This window comes from Urocitellus parryii, chromosome 1 (assembly GCF_045843805.1).
Source record: "Urocitellus parryii isolate mUroPar1 chromosome 1, mUroPar1.hap1, whole genome shotgun sequence".
NCBI classification, from domain to species: Eukaryota; Metazoa; Chordata; class Mammalia; order Rodentia; family Sciuridae; genus Urocitellus; species Urocitellus parryii.
In genome coordinates this window covers 158,336,078-158,357,761 of record NC_135531.1, presented here as the reverse complement: position 1 = coordinate 158,357,761, position 21,684 = coordinate 158,336,078, and the positions used below count along the sequence as shown (strand labels likewise).

Below are 21,684 nucleotides of genomic sequence, written 5' to 3'. Positions count from 1 at the left end.
GACGCTCCAGCTCTCCCCACCCCTGCCCAGACTCAGTGCTTAGAGCTGCTTCATGTTTTGTTGTATTAAAAATTTCTTGCCTGTTGATCAGAGAAATGAAAAATGGGACTGGAAAATGGCCAGAGTAATCTGCTTTGTCCAAAGGGGCTCTGGTTTAGGTAGAGGAAAGACAGACCAAAGAAAAGATGAAAGATCAAATTAAGGGCTGGGGATGTGGCTCAAGCGGTAGCGCGCTCGCCTGGCATGCGTGCGACCCGGGTTTGATCCTCAGCACCACATACCAACAAAGATGTTGTGTCCGCCGAGAACTAAAAAATAAATATTAAAAATTCTCTCTCTCTCTCTCTCCTCTCTCACTCTCTCTTTAAAAAAAAAAAAAGATCAAATTAAAAGCCTTCTGTGGCTAGACCTTGGTGAGTGGGAGGCAGAATGGACAGGAGGACCAGGGCCATGCCAGGGGAGGTATGCGCTGCAGATGAGGCCCTTCCATCTGAAATCCCGTGCAGTGACTATATTCTGTGCCTCTGCCCAAGAAAGACTGTCCTTGCTTTTGAGGCCATGAAGTGGTGGATTTAAGTGCAGCCAATAAGAAGGGAATCAACTCTCAGAGCTGCTTCTGTCTCAGGAATCCTCTGACCCCCTTGGAGGCCAGTGACGGTGGCTCTGACAGCAATGCCACACAACACAGTGGCCTGGGTGGTGCAGCAGGACCTGGAGAGGCAGAGGACTGCCCCCATCTCCACAGCACTTTCCCTAGAGCTCTATGCTGGGGTTGGAGGTTGGGGACTGGGTGAATCTGATGCCACCGTAGAGGAGAAGCTCCCAGGTCCAATGCTGCAGAAGTCAGGAAGTTTCTGTCATTACCAAGCTGCTCCCGAGGCCTTGTGCACAGCTGATATTGAAATGTGATCCCGCTGAAATGAGATACCAGTCATCTTTGGGGAAAAGGAATCAATTGTTCTCTTCGTCTGCTGTCTACCTGGGTGATGTTAGTGGAATGCTATGAAGAATGAATGTTATGGACAAATACCACATATTTAGTTATGTTTTCCTGCCTGGATTAACTAGGCTCCACCATCTAAGTTACACCAGATTTTAAAATATCGGTACATATTAAGCACGTTCCCACATGTTCACAGTGTCTGCGAAGCCTCCGAGTAGAAGTATTTAGCATTTTAAATGAAAAAGAAATGAAAGATGACGTGAGCCTCTCTTTTTAAAGAAACATGGCTGCTGTCAGTCCATCCTCCTCTCCCCTGGAATCACTTGGGGGCCCTGCCTGCATGGCGCTGTCCAGTGTCAGCTTGGCTCTAATGTGAGAATCGAGGGCTGCTCCCTCCCAGGTGCCCTGGCCTGGTATGCAGGGGCCTGGGCCTGCCTGTGTCCATGTCTGCACCAGCTACACCCTGCCACCTCCTCCTTCCTCTGAGTGATAAATTGCCCCTTCCACTCAATATAAAATCTAAGGAAAAACACAACCCAGTTTTGCTGTTCTTTCAGTTTTCTCCATTACCAACTTTATCCCTAGTTCTCAAAACATTCATTTTAATCATGGTTTATTGAGGAAAGAATTACCTGCCAGTCTCCCAGCTTGTAAGAAAGAAGATAAAGTCAGAATGGAACTTCAGGATTAATTAATTGAGAGGACTCTGTGTAACGTGCCTATTCTGAATGTTACAGCACATCACAATGAAAACAGTTTTATTTTCTAGGGGTGAGATAAATTATAATAAATAATTCATTTCAGTGGCAGAGATGTACTGCAGAGCAGAGCAACAAAACTGACTGCACCACACTGTGAGCTTCGTTCTTGAATCTTCATTATCCATTTGAAACTTTTTACGAGTGGTAAATCATATTTCAAGTGGCTGCAGATCTCATAAAGCAGCTTGCTGCATTAAAATAAACCAGAAAACCTGGGACTGGAAGGCTATAGGGTTTGCCACTCAGCACTCTTTGGGAAACTCTTACTCACTCCTAGTTTGCCAACATCAAACAGAACACTTTTCATTTTGATGTCAAAATTAAGCATGATTTGTCCAAAATGCCCTCCAAATTTCCTTTGGGTAGGAATGTTGACGAAACCTCTATGTTGTGGAATAGCTTTCTACTCCAAGACTGTTTTCCCCTAATTTTTATTCAAGTGATGCTGTGCTGCCTAAACGACAGAGTCACATTCTAGAACCTTCAGCCTCAGAGGGTTTCTGAACTAGCAGATGTGTGCAAGCTTGAGAGAGACCAGCACAAGTACCAGTGCTATGTCTAAAAGGACCAGTCTGTGCACAGAAGAGGTGACAGTTGAGTCTTAAAAAGGTACACAAAAACCAGGTGTGGTGGTGCATGCCTATTCTCCTAGAGACTTGGGAGACTGAGGCAGGAGTATCACAAGTTTGAGGCCAGCCTCAACAACTTAGGGGGACCCTATCTTAAAGTAAGAATGATAATAAAAGGGTTGGGGATAGATACAGCTTAGTGTTAGGGAACCCCTGGGTTTAATCTCCAGTCCAAAAAAACCAAACCAAAACCAAACCAAACAAAAACACCCCAAGGCACACAGCCTTACACAGGAAAGAGGATATATTAGGAAGAGGAAGTAAAATGAGAAAAGGCTCAGCAGACCCAGACATGTTTAAGGAATGAATAACCCCCAAATAGGAGGCTTTGGAGCAGCAGAGAATAGAGTGAAGGGTAAAGGGAGAAGACTGGGCAGGTCCAGGCTATGAACGGGCTTGTATGCCATGGGTCTGAGAAGGACACCCAGAGCAGCAGCCTTCAAAGGATTTTTAAGGGTCAGGTGGGAGGATGAGGTCCGCCATTTAGAAAATGAGGCATTGATGAGAATGTGACTCCAGGTCAGGCCTGGAGCCCGCCAGATACCACAGCCACAGTTCAGTGGGCAAGGGATGAGGACCGGCCGGATCCTTGAGGATACACCCTGTCCTCCCCTCAGTGAATTCCTTCTAAGACATACAATGACACTGCAGCTGCAGACAGATCTGGAATGTCAAGAGTGCCCAGTGAAAGGAGGGCCTCAGAAATGCGACCCACAGTGGAGGGTCCCATTGCTCAGTGGTCCAACAGGCAATAGGTCAACTGTGGGATCACCTGGCAAAAGAAGGGAGCTGCTCAGGGCACATGCGCAGACCCTGACAGCACTGGCCACGCCCACAGACACTAATGATGGGGAAGCTCGGACTGCAGCCATCCACGTCGAGGCTGCAGTGGCCAACATCCAGGAGTCCCATCTACCCCAGACCACATGAGGCGGGCCCCTCCTTTACAAAGACACCATCCCCAGGGAGGAGGGTCCAGGCCTCACTGCTTCTGTCACATCATTTCCCCTGACTTCCTGAAGGGACGTGGGTAAATGGACCTAAAAATATTCATCAGCCACCAGTGGAGGATTCTTTTACTTATATTCAAAATGTTTTTGTGGAGAGAAAAGAAGTATTTTTGTCGACAATTCATTGGGCCCCTCAAAAGCATTTTCCATTAAAGTGTTCACATTTAAACCACAGGGGAGGGCACGTTGCCATCCAGGCTGGAGTTTGTCTAAATGGCCACAAAAGTGCTGGCCAAGAGGCTGGGAAGATGATTCAAAGAAGCTACTTAGACGTGGAAGTTCTTTTCCCTTAATAAATATGTTTGGGGCCCAAGGAACGAAGCAGACCAAGAGAGCAGGAGTAGATCCTTGCTCCTGCAGGTTTTCAGACACACACTGTGTGCTTTAGCCAGGCTCCGTGTCAGACCTTGGTGATATACAGGTGATGGGGCCTCAGTGCCATCCCTGGGAGCCACAGTACAGAAACAATGACAGGACAGTGTCATAAGTTCCATAAACAGAGACCAGCACAGGAGGCCCCGAGGCCAGAGGGGCAGGGACAGGCAGGGAAGGCTTTGCAAAGAGGGAGACACGATCTGCCGTGGAGAACAGGCGAAGTCTGACTGGTGGTCAGGTGGAAGCAGGGCAGGTGAGTGAAAGGTCTGGCAATGGACTGGGAAGGCTGAGCAGCCCTGTGCCCTGGAGAGGGTGTGGGAGCGCTGCTGGGAGCCAAGGCCACTGAGCTGGGCGGCTGGCCCCTGTGCTAGAGAACCAGGTTTTATCCTGCACGAAGTGAGGTCACGGAACTGTGCCAGTCTTTCTGGCAGTGAGGCAGTGCTGGGCTGCGGTCTGACTGTCCCTGAGGTCTAGGCCATCTGAGTTTTCCCCAGAAGCAGCACATCATGTGCCTGGCTCCTGTTCCTGCCGTGCTGGCCCTGTGGCCCATACCTTGAGGAATTACACTGCCACTGTTCCCATGGCCTACAACACAGCTTCAGTGTCCCCCGTCAGAAATGGTTCTCCTTGTCAGGAAGCTTTTTATTGATGTTCAGCCTCTGCTTTCCCTTTCTTAATATTCTCCCATTATGCCAATATGCCACCGTGCCATGCTAAGTAATTCCCTTTCCTCCTTGGCATGTACATCTTCCAAGTATTTATAGACTTATCCAGTACACCATTTAGTTGTCACTTAGGCAAGCTATACATATTTAGCTTCTTTAATCTGGCCCCATAAGCCAGCCCTTCCATTCTCCTAAATCACTTGAGGTACTTTCCTCCAGATGCCTGTCAATTTGTTTCCGGCCTCTGTCTAATGCACGGGCTGAGGAAATGACAGGGTGCACAGGGGGAGGGGAGGGCTCCCTCTTGGGATGAGTCCTTCAGTTACTTAGGTGGGACTTTTCTAGTTGCCACACTGGGCTGGGCCTCTGGAGACTATGAATCTCTTGTTATCCAAAAGGTCACCTCCCCTGTGCACATCTCAAGTCCGCCCTATCAACTGCCAGCTCCTCTCAGGTGTCAGGTGCACACTCGCGACACGCACCACGGAGCACCTGTCTGTGCCGGGAACGCTCCCTTTCCCCCTTCTTTCCCCCCACTTTTCATTTCTCAGGCTTATTCACCGCTCAAAGAATCACTGCCCTCCTACCCTGTGTCCAGCCCCACTGGGACAGAGGGGAACAGAAGGTGGCCCTGGCCTCAGGGAGCTGGCGGAGCCTGGGTAGACACTGCCCTCTCCCTGCCACCCACCAGCTCGCTTCCTTGCAGACTGCAGGGTCGCAGAGAAAGCATCCCGAAAGCACTTATCTCTAATGGATGCTCTTGGTGCCCTGAGTGCACTTCTCTGTTCCATCTAAAGTGAGATGCCACGCTAAGTGCGGCGTTCACAGAGCTCTGGCTAGGCCCTCCTTCCTGGTGGCTTGTCTTGGGGCCCAAGAGATTCTTCTCCAGGCACTTTCCATCCTTGGTAGTTTACTGGATGCTGTCCCTCCACAGGACCTTCATCAAGTATGCATGGACCAGAATGTTTTCCTCCTCCACGGTACCACTCCCTGTCCACCCAGGGAGCGACGGACAGGGGAGACAGCACACAGGGAGGCTCAATCACAGTCCTGGGGAATCTGGGCAGGAGCCCACAGCAGCAGACAGCTCAGCCGTCCGACTGGGCCAGTTCCATGGAGCCCATGGACTCCACGACAGCCATGGTAAGCTTCAAAGAGGTGAAGTAATGAGTCCAAGAACACAGTCAGAAGTGGCCTGACTGGAATTCAGTCTGCATGCTAGATGCAGAACCCATCTGCTCTGACCACTGTGAAACCAAGCTCTCGACACATAAGAGTATTTCCATTAAAACCTTTGGAGAGGGCTGAGGATGTGGCTCAAGCAGTAGCGTGCTCGCCTGGCATGCGTGCGGCCTGGGTTCGATCCTCAGCACCACATACAAAAACAAAAACAAAAAAACCCAAAGATGTTGTGTCCGATGAAAACTAAAAAACAAACAAACAAACAAAAAACAAACCTTTGGAGGGAGGACTGAACTTCAGCAGTCTGAGAGCACTCAGTTGCTCTTCTCCTCAGCATGACACACACACAGAACAAGCAAGCAAGAGTTCTGGGGTGCAAAGCACGAGGCAGCTTAACTCACGAGAGGTTCAGAGAACCGAGTTGTACCCTGTTCTTCACATCAGATCACACCAAAGAGGTCTTTCTTGCACGCCCCTAACCCACAGCCCCTCTGTGGTGACTGCACGCTTAACTTTCTAAGAGCTGAGAAAGAAATGAATGTGAAGGTCAGATTCTCATCTCCGGCATAAAAATATACTTTGGGAATCACATGATTTGCTCTGCAGGTTATCTGAAAAACCAGTCATAACTGCAAAATGAACAAACTATGCCATCACGAAGCCAATCCTCACATTATACTGTGTCCTTCCTTCAAAACCTCAAGGGCTTCTCTTAGCATTCACAATGCCAGTAAGAGATATGAAGGCAGGAGAAATCTTGCCATTTACTGTCCTGCTGTCTCCCTTGGTGGGGTGAAGGGGTAGGAAAAAATGCCAGGAAGCAGGGGTAGGGTGGCCTAGGGAGCTTGGTGTGGTGAATACTGTGAGCCTAGAGACAGAGTCCTCGGTGATAATGTCAATGAGTCTGCTTTTTGTCACTGTGAGGAGATACCCAAGGCAAGCCATGTGTGGAGAAAACAGGTTTCATTTAGCTTACAGTTTTGGGTATCTGGTGGGTGACATTATTATGGCGGGAATGCACACAGAGGAAGGAGCACACTTGAGTCAGGAGCAGGCAGGGGAACCAGGCCTGCTCCTTTGTAACAACCTCTGCAAACTGCATCTTGCCCCCAGCAGCCACAGAAGCTCCACTAGGTCCCACCTCCCAACATCCACCCTGGGGACCTTTGTGGAGACACAGATCACAGCCCTAGGCACCACTCTTTAGTGGCCGTTGAGACTTTGGGCAAGTTATTTCCCCCTTGAGCCTGCATAGTGCTCCCATGCACTTAGGGCCGATGAACCTAGAGTCTCGAGTTCAGAAACCCCATGTTGATCTTATCTGTCCACCAGGCTTCTAGAGATCTGGAAGAGGTATTAGACACGAAGACCTCCTATGAATTGGAAGAATCACCAGGTTTACCTCCTTCTTGCATGCCATACATATGCAGAAGGACTAAGTGAGACAAAAGTCACTCTGGGGTCAAGACTGGAGCCACTCTGCACATACCCCAGGCCATGGTGTGAACAGAGAATGCTTGTCACAGAAAAAACCTCAGCAAAGGCTGGACACGTGGGTGGGGCCACAGCAGCAGCCATGACTTTCAAAGTCAAGTCATCTTATGAAAAGTCTAGGGCTGCGACTCTTCTGGAGGGGACACTTTTCACATATAGGTACAAAAGTGGGCATTTTCCTTTCGAGAAAAAGAAAAAAAGGTAAAGTAAAAAAGAAAAGGTGCCTGCTGCCTGCTTCTCACTTCACAAGTGAAGGCTCGTTTTGCGTGTGACTGAGCGACTCTCTCTCCCTGGCTCACTCTGTTCACGCTCCCTTGAGCATCTACACTGTGAGCAGGAGACATCTCCAAGCCCTGGGTTTTGATATCAGGGTGGCCTCTGAACCCACAGCCAGGAGCCTCTCAAGGGCTCAGAAGTGCAGCTGTGGCGGCTGCAGTAGTTCTAGTCTCTCCCCTGGGCTGTCCTCTCAGCATGGTGGTTCTTTCTTCTCCCCTTGCAGACCAGCTGCCTCTGAGCGTATGGTAGGGAACGGCTGCCCCATTGCTCATGAGTTCTCAACCGAAGTGAGGACCATGGGATGACGAGCACCTAAGTGCCAGCTGCTAAATCTCGGGAGAAAGGATGGAGGATGTGGCTCAGTGGTGGAGAGCTTGTCTAGCATGTGTGAGGCCCTGGGCTCCGTCCCTGGCACCAAAGGGAGGGAGGAATCATTGACGAAGGGCTCTTCTCAGGGCTTGGTCAAGTCTTGCTCCTCAGAGAAAGGAACTCGAGGCTCAGTGAGGGATCTGTGAATCACGTTTCCTCCTGCCACTCTCCCACCCCAAGCAGCCCTACTCCCACACCATCTAGTAGAACGGCACAGAGGGGACATAAAACCCAGGTTCTGCTGCTTATTGGCTGTATGTGCTGAGGGAGTTACCTGACTTCTCAGAGCCTTAATTATAATATTTCGATTATAAAATAGACAAAAATACCTCACAAAGTCGAGAACCTTGACTACAAATGTGCGCATGCACCCGGCACCCAGCACCCAGCACCCCGGAGCTGGCTCACGTAGTACTCTCCTTCCTTCTCCACATCGGGCGCCACTACCTTCTTCCTTCTGTGCTGCCTTTCGGGTCCAGGAACAAAGGCTGCACAGGGTGGCGTGAAGTCTTGATCTTGAGGAAGGCGCCAAGAGGGCTGCCTGCTTTCCAGGGGCAGTTCCTAACCTGATCTGTGGGACACTCCGACTGGGGAGTCCGGGTGAGATGGGTGGGAGGCAGGACATGATCCTGTCCTATACCTCCTTCTCGGGGTAGAAAGACTGCACCTGGGTCAAAACCTGGGCATGCAACTGAAACTCCAGATGACCTGTTTGTGGATTTTGGATAAATCTCGCTGCCAGTGCCACAGCAGCACAAAAGTGCAGATGTCCTCTCTAGTACTTTCTTTCTCTGAGAAACGAACACCACCACGACGATGACAAAAACCATCAGAACTCACTGTCCCTGCATGTCGGCAGGCAGACAGAAGTCTCCCTTCCAAACAGCCTGCTGAACCTTTGCAGAGGTGGTGTCAGAATTTCATCATGGAAAATTCCTAGAGCAATGTTTCAGGTGCAGAAGTTTTTAAAAAGGACACATCTACTGGACTCCTTTTAGTCTTGCTTTACGATGACAACCACTTATGCCAACCTTTGTTGGTGAAGAGCGGAGAATCATTCTGCTTGCTGTGGCCACACGGGTGACAGGCTCTGAGAGCCCTGCCTTTCCCGCTTAGGAAACACTCTCTACCTGCTCTGCACGCATGTGAGGAGAAGGCAGGGCCATTGTTCCCTTTTTACAACTCCTTGGCTATTCTGAGAACATTTGCTCTAGACTAACAGCAAACTGACTGTGCTAAACTGTAGATAAAAGAACGATGACAGATTGCAGTCACTTTAATTCATAAAGAAAACATTTGGAGCCCCTGGGGACACCAAATCTAGCCACTGGCACCCAGTGATTTCATGCCAAGTCCAAACTCCGTCATATTTTTCAGTTTAAAGACAAAGGCTAATGGATATGTGACTTATTTATTCCAAATTCTACTTTATGAGGAGCTGTTTTTTTAAGTGCATTGGAAAACATTATAATTCCCCTATTCTATAAACACACAAATATAATTGTAAAATGACATCATTCTGTTTTCATTTAATTACCCCTGAAATGCTTTCTATTTAATATTCATTACTCAAAAGCTAATTTAAAAGAGAAAGAGATGCGACTTATTCAAAAAGATGTACTGTCATTCACAGCAATAGTTATCTAATATACAGAAGTTAATAAAGCAGATTAATCTACAAGTCCCTTTAAGCCATTCTTGAGTTTTGAACAACTGCCTCTTTGACCTTTCACCTTCATGCTGTGCACCAGTAGCAGGTGCCAGCTGTACAGAAATTATGGCTGCTGCGTTTGGACGCAAAATCTTTTCTTACTTTGCTTCTGACCAGCAGCTGACCCTGTAGGAGTGATTGTTTCTGGTGGCGGCCTAAAGGCTACATAAACCAGTAGCAGATCAACAAAAGGCTACATACACCAGCTGCCTTGCCTAAGGGTACCATCCTGGGCTGACACCTCCACTCCTTCTCCAGCGTCCCAAATTGCTCCTTGTTTGTTTCTAAACATGCATTTCATCCTTGTTGTGTGAGGGGAGGGTAGGAGAAAACCCCCCAAAACAACAACAAAAAACCCCTCCCTTCCCTCGAACTTGACTTTTGAGTATTCCATGTCAAACTGTGCCATTATAATGCTAATCTAGGCCTGATTTAGCAACTTTAATAAGAGGCTAAACCCTCTTGTAATTAGATAATAAAATTTTATTATGTATTTTAATATTAAAAGTCTTAAAATCAAACTCTTCAAATCATACAGTGGTACAAAAACTAAGGTACTTAAATATCATGGCCCCAGAAAATGGAAACCTGAAAAAGCACATTGCGGCTAATTTCTTCTCTTAGAAATGTAAACATGGAATTCCTATGTGGTGCAGTGAAAGCTCCACACTCTTAATTATGTGCAGGGAAGAATGAATCTATTCAAGTATGAAGCACACTGTACCATTTCCAGCAACAGCCTGAGATGGCTTTGACAGTTATTTCTTGGATACAAATTACACAAGTATAAAAACAATCCCCATAATGATTAAATGCAGTTATGTACATAAGAGAATACCAGTGCAAATGGTAACATATTTAAATGGTTTTCCTTCATTAAAAAAATTATATATGATATTAAACCATCAATCACTGCTGAGGCACAGGAGTTTAAATGTATTGTCACTGGCTGAAATAAATGACTTGGAGACTGGATTCTGGCTCACTCAATATGGTGTCTCTGCTGTTGCCTAGCCACCCAACTCTCTGCTGGCTTGGGCTACATCTGGTGGATCCTACCCCTTTCAATTAATAAGGCTAGTCATGCTACCAATGGATTACATCCTTACACTGTGCTTAGAGGTAGGAAAACACATGTCCTAGCGGGATGGGAGGGCCCTCTCTGTTCTGTCAACAATTTGGAAGAAACCTGAAGTACTTTTTTCATTCTTCATGTTACAATAACATTTTCTTGTGGAATTTCCTCAGGGCTATCCTATAGTGTATTATGACATAATCTTACCTTAGAACTACCATTGGGCTTACTATGCTGCAGCAGTCCAAGAACATGTGAGATCAGACAGCTAAAATTGTACTTCTGAACATTCTTTTTAGGGGGGTTTGCTTTGCCGACATTCACTGATGAGGCTCTGCTGGGGCTGATACAAGTATCAAGATGAAGGTGATTTATTTTAGGAAAAAAAAAAGAAAAAAACTACTCTAAAATATATCACTCTGGCTATGACATTAATTTGATGATTCATAAATCAAGAACAGGTTTCTATTTTAACTGTTTTTTTTTCTGTTTAAAAATACTATTTTATTACAGTTGAAATAGTAATCCAATAAATAGTTCTATAATAAAAATGAAATCAAGATGGCAAAGGTATGTTTAATAACAAAGGATCTGGAGTAGAATCATCCTTCTAAAGATGTACAGACAATTCTATAATATCACAGTTAAAATGCCATTTTAGTTTTAAAAAACTAATGTTTTTCTATTTTTAAAATTAACCATTAATTTTCTTAACTCGTCTTTGGGGATGATAGACACAAATTTTTCATTCTTAGGGGTTTATTCCCTTTTGGGATTTTATTGCTGATTGTTACCTATATACTCCCTCTTTAAGTTTCAGTAATATAGCAAAAGCAAAAAAAAAGTTAAAAAAGTGAAACCAAAATAATCACAATATTTTTAAATATTTGCTTGAAAAATTATCAAGTCAGCTGGAGACGGTCACTGCACATGTGCTACGCAAGGCGCCCTGGGAGGCCGCAGTTCTTGAGATTCCTCAGCACCCAGCATAGAAATGGCAGATGGACACCTATACATACGGGGATGGCCTGCCAACTCTTTTTTTTTTTTTTTTTTAAACTTCAATTCTTTTTGTAGTTGTAGATGGACAACAAAATGCTTTTACTTTATTTGTTTATGTGGTGCTGAGGATCGAACCCAGGGCCTCATACAAGCTAGGCAAGCGCTCTACCGTGGAGCCCCAGCCCCAGCCAACTCTTTTTTTTTTTTTGTCTTGTTTTTAATTTTTAATCAGTGGCCAACATTTAAAAATCTGAATTTCGGCTTCTCTTCAGGACAGAAATTTCACTCAGTCTGGGGAGAGTGGGCTTCCCTTCTTGAATAGGGACAATTAACTGGAGCTGTGTCATGGCTGCCCCTGTGGACAGGGAGAGGGCTCCTGCCATTCACCTCATTCAGGCTGACTGCTGGCCTTACAGCTGCCTTAGTGGGGCTCCAGGGGACCCAGGCGTGCTGAGGAGACCACCAGCAGAACTAATGGTAGTGGTCAGCAGGAGGCTCCTTTAAAAGGCAGATTACACCACAAAGAGGTGAAGGAATCAGCGGTGAGAGTCAGCACCAAGCACAGCTGGTCTGGGCACAGGTGCTAACCTCCCGCCTCTATTCACAGGGCCAGTGCTGTTACCGAGGGCAGACACCTTAAGTAGACCTCAACAGCTATCTCAAGGCCTGAAAAAAGCCACCAACACTACCAGACTCTGGCCTCCTCAAGGACACACGCTCTACTAAGCTTTATGCCCTGGCTATAGATCACAGAGAGGAGCACTGTTGGCCTTGCCTTAGTGATGGTGGAAGCCACAGGGCTTTTTCTGCACCAGCTGGCAAAGTCACTTCCCTCTGCTTTGCCCGTCACTCTATGGGTCACCGCCCATCTGTTCTGTCCAGCTGCAGGACGAAGTTGGGGTATAGGATGACGATGCTAAACCACTTTACCTTAAGGACAGCCCCAGTGGGACTCATGTGGCATTCAGCCTGCCCCACCCTAAGTGCACAAAACCTACCACCCGCTGCCGCTCAGGAAACACCATGTACACTAAGGGGCAGCAGCTCTATGGCTGGGCCAGGAGTTCCGAAGGTTGAGTTCCAGGCTGAGACTGTGTCCTCCACAGGCTCTGTGACGCTGGGACAGTTACTCAGTCTCCTCCTGCCTCGGTTTCTGTACCCATGAAATGGTGATGACAAGACTGCACCTTCATAGGGACACAGTGATGAGGTCAGGTCAGGCACATGTAAAGGAGTTTCCCTGAACAGTATGCAAAGAAACGACCCAAATGTGCTTCCATTCTACCAATACTGTCTCTCCCAGAAGCACACAGTGTGTCTGGCACTATGTGTGTGGACAGGACCAGGATCCGAGCAGCACCGTGGAAAACAGCTCTGCCGTGAAGGGCTCCTATCTGCAGTGTCTCACGACAGGCCCGTGGCTGCTTTCAACTCTGATTGAATTGGGAACATTCTCTGTTTGGTTTTGAGATCAATCTACTGATATATTTTTGTTAATAAAGCTACAAATCAACCAGACTGAGCTAATAAATTACACGAAAAGCACACTTTTTTGTTTAAGGATCACGAGAAATAGTTTTTCATAACATTAAGACATCTGGCTAATTATTTTTTAAAGAGGGTAAGAGATGTGACCATGTTTTACCTGCTTAGATATTTTCTACTGTGAGGATCTTGCTGAGGTTCTAAGGCCAAAGTCTCAACATCAGTTAAAGATGCGACTGCACTTTCTCCTACTTAGTATTATGGAATGGCATCTTAAGTATGAAAGATGTCTCATATAGTATGTCAAAATGTTGAGCAATATCGTTTCACTCTAAACACAGAAATGAAAAAAGAGCAGATGATTTCCCTTTTGCTGTAATTCACTTTGGGATGCATGTCATGAAGAGCACTAGACAAAAGCAATTTTCATTGATTGACTGAGTGATTGAGGCAAAGGGCGAATGTTCTTTCAGTTACATCCCTACTGAAGTACGATTCTTACAGCTCCTGACAGCTCTTCACAATTTGTAGTTAAATGTCGTGTTAGCAAAAATAAATAAATAAAAAATGAGAGAGAGAGAGAGAGAGAGAGAGAGAGAGAGGGAGAGAGAGAGAGAGAGAGAGAGAGGGAGGGAGGGAGGGAGGGAGGAAATCACAATTAGAACTTCTCTGGGTCTTTAGTACAGCTGGCTTGAGCTAAATAGATAAATAGACGAGGGCGACAAATTCAAATCTAACTACTCTAGTCCTCTGCACAAAGATATGGGTGTTAGACACTCTAATTACTAAAAATATCTTGAGTTAATTGCATAATCTAATCAGAGATACTGACAATCACATCATTCTTGTTCTACTTCAGTGGAAGCTGCTACTATTTCTAGAGCACCTAGTTTTAAATGGAATTCTGATTTTGAGATGAATTCTGCATCAGCCTCCTATTCTTATCATTTCAAATAGAATCAACCCCATCTCTGAAGTGCTCCTCTAATTCTATAAAACATGCTCCATTCACCGTATTTGAATGAATCTGTGTTATAACTCAGGATATAACCACGTGGATGCTGATCTACTGGTTACAATGCATACACCCCAATCAGTGCTGAAACATTTCACATGACTACTACACAACTACTACTTTACAAATTACTGTAGCAGACCAGTGTCTAACGCACTACCCATCAGTGGTGGTTAGTGACCTGACCCCTGGGACTGTTGGTCTGTTCTAGTTTATCCAACTCTTGGCATAACAGCACTGTGGGAGTCACACCCCTCTCCATGTAAACTGGACTGTCAGGTCAAAACGTGCTGATGAGGCGAGAATCCTTTCTTGATATATATAGATTCACTTAATGAATCTTCAAGCAGACTAAACTTTAATGCTTGTCAAGTTAGATTGGGTTGCAAAATATGGAAGATGGCTTATCTGAAGAATATCCAGAGATGAACTAAAGCCACAGAGCCATTTATAATAAACACATTTGCAGGTGAGAGGCACTTAACCTGTCCTTCCCGGGCTGCGGCACGCAAACAGGAAGGTCCGTGAGGATGCTGGAACCCTCAGCAGGCCCTCGTATGTCGCAGCAGGCCAGAGGAGCTGTACCTGCTGGAGTTTGGAACTGACACTCTTCTTCCAGTTACGCTTCCAGCAAAACAGGTCCAGGTTGGAGGAAAGCAGTTCAAAGTAGTAAATAATTGCAGTATCATTACATCAGTTTAGTTTAAAGAGCTGACAAACCCCCTCTAAACTCCAAGCACAATTAGTCATTAGGGTCTAGTTTTTCAGCACTGTTAAGCAATTTGTAACCCATTCCTTTTAATAGGGTTAGGCATTACTTAACCACACAGATGCCTTGAAAACTGAAACCTCAAGATATGAAGCAACAACCTTGTTCATTACCTTCTGTGATAGGCAAATCATCTATAAAAACAGCTTTTAATGGGCAACCGATGAATAATCAATGGCTCACTTTTCATCTGAGTGTGAGAATGAGAATAATCTAATACAAAGTCCCTCCGGTAAGAGGCCGAATCTTGGGCCCCGCTGCTCTTCAGGGCTGATTTATAAGGTTTTGGAAAGCTGATGTAAACAGATGATCAATGGGACCCATCCTGCTCATAATAACCCCCAACTGGCTCACTCCCTCTTTTCCAGGTCCATCCCTCAGGCTATGCGCTCTGTCCAGCTAATTCTTCCCACTGCCCCTGCCTGCTGCTTTTACTCTGGCCATCCGTTCAGTCCAGCCGACTCACAAGTAATTTTATACGCAGCAGAGAGCGGGTGGAATTGATTTTTCACTCAGCACTCAGTTCCCATCTGAATAATTATCAATTTTACTGCCTCATAAAGGGAAGAGTCAAAATTTCAAATCAATTCAAAAGAGCTTTTGAGACGACAGAAACTGTGCATAAGAATAGAGGTCAAAGTTGTCAGTGACCTGAGGAGATGATGTCAGATATTACTATACCCAACAGTTGACATCAGAGCACTCAAGATGATACAACCTGGTGCTAATGCAAATCATATTTATGCTGACTACCAGCGACCAGTCATTAATATTTAAAATGCTATCTGAAAGCCTACATTCCAAATAAATAGAATGGATTCCACTGTTAATAAAGATATATCACTACTTAGTCGTATGCTGCAAAGTGAAGGATTACCAAGTATCATTAACACACAGAAATGGCTTAAGCCAATAGGCTAGGGTAGCCCAGGAAGACCCTTGGCTCCCAGGGTTTGAGCACTTGCTCAAAGCCTCCTGACTTTGCTCATATTTTCTACCAACTGTCTGCTGAAGTTTATGGGGCAATACTGCAATGTATGGCTGAAAGCTGGCAGGAGGACTTGGTGGTGGACCTGCTCTTTGCCATGGTAGGGCTTGGTCTGCTTTCTGGCCAGTCCACAGATATTTATCTTGTTCAGCGAGGATGCGCTCCAAGTTGGTGGTTCTCAACCTTCTCCACGCAACACACGCAAGGGCTCTGATACTCCCAACCCCATCAGAGTCCCCTGTATCTGGCTGGGGATGGAGATGGCTGGTGGGAGAGAGGAGCACCAAACCTTGATGGAGAGGGCATTCCAGGGGACCCGGCAACACGATAGTCAACGGTGCGAGGAGTGAGGACCAGGCATTGGCGCTCAACAGCCCTGGTTCAAGTTCCGCTCCTGCGTAACCCTGCTGCCCCTCAGTGTGTGCATTGTCAAGTGCCGTGGTAGCATCCAGATTCCAGGGCTGTTGTGAGTGTTAACGGGAAGCCCCCTGCGAGAGCCTCCCCGTCCCTGTCATCACTGTATCCATGGAATTACCAAAACACTGGCTGGTTACTCATCTCTGTCCTTCACAACAAGGAACTTTTGAAGGACAGAAATCAGGTCTTCCGTGTCGGAACAGCTCCTGTCCCTTGTGTGTAGTGAGTACTCAACAGATGTGAGCTAGACATCACCCACCTGCACAAACAGCTCTGGGTGACAGCACTCTGCTATTGCTTAAAACATGAACTATGCTCCCCTCCCCCTCCTCAGAAAAGAACTGGTTAAATGAAATGTCCCCACAGACAAAGTTTACACAATTTCATTTCCATATCAGCAAAAACAACAGCCAGGAAGAAGCCTGTCCATGCTGTCCTATGCTATTTTTATCATTTTTTACTTACAGTGACTTTTCTGCGGGTTGCAGGTGACTTGTTTGCTCACTAATGACACTGTAGCAAGACACTGTTGAAGTATTTATGTTTGTAAATCAAAGTCTATTATGGATATAATTTGGCAAGAGAAAACAACAATATAAAAATATTACATTCCAAACTTAGCGGAAGAGTGTAGTGGCAGTATAGCCATAAAAAATGGCATTATTCTTTTCAAAACATGCCTGGCGTGGTGTCACTGTGAACTGCAAGACTTTTAAAGAACAGTGTTGAATCTAAACCCCATTCGCCAATTAGAAAATATAATGATATGGTTTTATCACTTACTAATTAAATGCTCCTGGGAATATTCTTTCATCTGTCTGAACTGTGACTCCTCATCTTAAATTGGGAGCAACACTAACTACAATCTGATGAGTGGCAGTGCCTAGCTGGCTGCCTGGCAAAGCCTAGGAGCCCAGCAAAGGCGAGGTGGCCTCACCAGACACGCCAGAGCCCGACCAGGGCAACTACACGACACCCTCAGAGGCTCCAGAAAGAAATTGGAGATCACCACTTCTAGTTCCAGTTCTGCCCTCTTTTTTTCAGATCTCTGGAAGAACTGTCTGTTTTTGAATTCTAGCCTGACTGAGGTGAGGTGGAGGACATCTGGATCTCTTGAGGGTGGGTGAACCTGGGGCCACTCCCACTTTCAAGGAAAATACTCAGAGAATAAGCTCTACCGGGTCAGCTGGCTGTTCCCATAGCTTTCCCATGTTCACATGTGAACACAGCCCAGTGAGACTCCATGTGGCACACGACCCTAAGAATAGGATGCTCATCAGAACAAGCCATACTCCACGCATGTGTAACACACCAAAATACACTCTGCAGTCATGTCTGTCTAAGGAGAACAACTGAAAAACAGAAACAAAAACAACAACAAAGAACGCTTGTTCTTGGTGTTCAGGGACCAGGCTGCCTCTGGGCCACTGTTTCTTAAGCTAGGTTACCTGCTGCAGGACATCTGGGTTTTGCTGCATAAAATGTAACAGTCTCTGACCAGCCTGGGCAGCCTCTCTGCAGCGAAGTGGCTTCTTGCCCTCTTTCGCTATGTGCTTGAAGAGGTAGGTGACGATGTAGTCTAGACTGGCACAGCAGCTGGAGCAGACGACCGTATCTGTACAGGCGACAGAGAGAGATTCACTGCATCATGGAAGCGTGTGCAGCTTTGGACACTCTACTGTCTCCATTAAAAGAGAATCACCACCTGGTTTCAAAACAATTCCACCAAACTCAAGTTGCTTGAGGGCACACTGCCTTGCTTCTTTCCTTAAGCCAAGTGTGGACCACAGGGCCTAGCAAGGAGACACCTTCGTATGCAAATTATTCCTAGCTGGCACTAGCCGGAGTTCTCTGTTTGGGACTTAACTGTGTATGTTCAATTCAAGTGACTGTTTATTAAGCATCTACCTGGTGCAAAAAGCTCTGAGCTTTAGGGGAAACCCACCCAGGGTCAAATAGCTCATACTCTGGCACACAAGTCATCACTGCACACTGCTCTGGAGAAATGGGTAACATACGGCTAAGGACTCTGAGGGAGATCACACAGAGATGGGAATCCAGGAGAGCTTGGTGAAGAAGGCATCCCCTGACACAGGCTGGCAATTTAGATCTCAGGAAGGATGTTTTTCAGGTAGAGATCAGTATGAGGCGGGAGAGTGGGAAAGGGGCAGATGCTGGAGCCACAGATTCTGGTTTCAAATCCCACTGTTTCCAATCACCCGCTGTGTTGGTACATGGAAAGCACCACTTCATTTTTCTCTATGTGTTAGTTACTGTGTTCAATGATTTGCATGGATTGTTATTTTTAATCCTCACAACAGCACCCTAATGATTACTCTTGTCATTACCCTCATTTATAGGTGAGGACACTGAGGCTTAGAGAGATGAAGTGAGTTGTCCAGCTGGACCCCTGTGCAGCCAATGTATGAAAATAAGCAAGGAGGCGGCAGAGTTTGGACTCAGATTCTAAACCACTATGTTAAAACCAGGTATTAAGCAAACATGTCCATAAGCATCCAAAGCCTTATATCACAGTGGGCGCTTGAGAAACTGCATGTCCTACTGGTTTGCCATCGTAGTAAGAAGGATGTACTCAGGAAGCAGGACCTTGACTTGAGTGAAGAATCTATAGGGAGTCAGAGAGAAGGCTGACACAGTAGGTTGGGGTCTTAGTCAAGGGGGTGCAAAGGGGGATGAGGTACATTTAATTTGAAAATCAAGAGAGGTGCCACTGAAGGCTTGAGCGAGCAGCTGACATAGTGCAGCAGCCATATATATCGAGACTCTTTGTACACTAAAATGATCATCTCATTAGATTTAACAACTATTTTGTAATTAGGTATTATTTACATTTTTAAAATGAGAAAAGAGACCTGGGGATACAACATAGTGGTAGAGTTTGCCTAGCATGTATAAAGCCCTGGGTTTGATCCCAGCACTGCAGGGAGATGTGGGGAGCGACACACACACCCCACTAAAACTCAAGAGATAAAATCGTTTATCCAAACTCCATGATTTTTCAACTCATAGCTTGACACTGCCCATATTTTAAGGCTAACAATGACATCTTGACACCCCCTGGGAGTTTCTGATTATATTAAAGAAACAATTAAAAATGGTGAATATAGTAGACTCAAAAGAGAAGTAGGTGGATTATAAACTTTGCAAGAGAAGAGTTTCTTACTCATCTTACTCACGGCTAAGATTCTGAGACCCATGTATATCCCACATAGATTAAAACTGAAATACTAGCTGAATCACTTAAAAGAATGGGAAGCTAAAGCTATCCTGAAAAAGTTTTCTAGAGAAGATCTTGAGCTGTATTTAGTAGCAATACCTCGCACTGACACAACACTGTAGTTTAAAAACTCACATCATTTCAGAGACAGGTCATGGAAATACGAAGGAGGAGGTTTTTGGCAAATTCTGAAATACAGAAGGGACAACAGGAGCTGACACAGAATCGGGGGACCAGAGGTGAATGAAAACCTACAAGACAGGCCTGGACAAGGCTTTTAAGAAAGAAGTTTCTTTCCCCTCTACTAGAGCTGTGGCATTTGACTGATCAATTAATTGGCAAATTGATTTTTTATCTCTTCCTGGTAACTGGGTTACTTTGTAGGAGGGGAATTTTGGTTTTCTAACCCTGGGAGACAGAACAGGCCTAAGAGTCAGGCAGATCTGTTGAGTGGGGTTGTTTTTCTTTTCCCTTCATATTTCTACATTTGGAGTCCCAGCCATGGAAGTACACAGACAAGTAACTTAACATCCACAAAGGCAAGGAGGAACGATAGGGTTCCCCTCACCAGCGAAGAGCAATATGCTATCAATCAAACACAAATTTTAAAGACTTCACATAGATGTGGTGACCACGTGCCATGAAGATTGCATTAAAAGGCTCCAATCCTTGGAGTCAGCTGTGGGAAAGCCAGGTGAACACTTCAGAGGCAGAGGCCGGGCAGCACCCTCGCTGTGAGGAGACCTTCCATTACGGCTGATTTATGGCTGGGAGTTTTGAAAAAGAGAAATGGTATTTCCAGGTGGATTGAAAAGTACGGAATCCCAAGGATCAAGGGCATTTGGTCAAACGCAGAATGAACAGTGCAGAGGACTCTACCTTCTTACTGGCTTCTTTATCTGCAGCACAAGATACCGTGTGAGATTCAAATCCTGAGACTCTCCTGACAGGAAGGCCAGGAGATATCAGGAATTTTCAAATTTTGTCCTAATTCTTGGTGTTGAGTCTTTTCAAAAGGATTATAGCCAAATTTAGACAATGCTGTAAGTGATTTTTAGCCTGCTATGTACTTAGTCCTCTCTGGCAGCTTGTTTCACACTGAGGAGCCAAGTGCTCCTTCTTCCTGCGGGGGGCCTGCAGGAAGCACATGCATCATTAACAGTCTCCGGCTCACCAAGGCCCAGGCCAGGCAGCACTGAGAAGTTAACTCTGCAGCAAAGAGTGCTTCACTCAGGGTCAGGGAGGGCCATAACGGGGTGGAGCCCTTGGCTTAAGCTCAACACTCACCACGACACAGGGGAGGATGAAGGTCTTGGGACCTTGAAAGGCAATTTCCAAGACAAAACGCCTATTTGGGAGGTGCAGCAGTTTCAAAAACCGGACAAGTGTGGGTCTAAATCTACATTCCTTCCATGTCTGACTTCCCTGAGCTTCACCTGCAGTCTGTAGCAAGTGCTTAACACTGCCTACACAGCACACCGCGTGAGGACCCACCCGGCACTCAGCTTCCTACCAAGGTGGCCCGCTTCCCTCTGGAGCGCGCTGGGATGGGCAGCATCTCCAAGCTCTTCAGAGTTCCTGGGATTCTGCTCTCATAGTACATGCAGACCACATATTTAAGAATGTGTTTGAAATTATAAGTTGCCCACTTTTATTCTCACATACATTTAATTAAGAATGAACTTCACAGGAAGACCCGGTGGCTCCTAGTGCCTCAGTCTGGCTCACTCCCCTGTCCCAGCAGGGACACTGTTCTCTCCTTCAGAAGCTTATAATCAGGTATAAAACTAGGACAACCAGTGCTCCTGGAGAACTGCCCACCTAGGGAGTGCTGAGAACGCAGGGGTGGACATGGAAGGCCTACAACCACACACTTGAATCCAAGATCGGCCTTCCCTCTGCACTGTTACTTTGTTAAGAGTCCCTTGGTCTCATTAGAATATACAGATTTCAGGACTGATCAAGATCACGCTTTGAGAATAACACAGCTGCTTGCAACTAATTCAAAATCTTTAGTATTACTATGATGTGAGATTAAAAAAAAGACTGTCAAGCTACACTGTAATAATAAAAGACAAGACTTCTTGCCCATGAAGAATTAGATGCTATGAGAATTCGCCCTCTTGCCGTGGTAAACAAGAAAACAGGACAAAATATATGAAACAATGTTTTTCAATTATTGCACAACAAGCAGCATAGGCCTATTAAACCAGAGAAGAGGGAGACAGATGTGGTGGTACTGACAAATATGGAAGCCCACTGCCCAAAGCAGCTTCCAAG

The 21,684-nt window shown here is 45.9% G+C and overlaps 1 protein-coding gene across 1 annotated transcript in view; it reads right to left on the bottom strand.

The window, feature by feature from the left end:
- The window catches only part of Ranbp17 (RAN binding protein 17), a 285,855-nt gene that overhangs the window by 9,809 nt on the left and 254,362 nt on the right, over positions 1 to 21,684 (bottom strand). The window contains exon 25 of the mRNA XM_026401323.2: positions 17,615 to 17,781. Coding sequence (XP_026257108.2) covers positions 17,615 to 17,781 — 167 coding nt within the window. The remainder of the gene's footprint in view (positions 1 to 17,614; positions 17,782 to 21,684) is intronic.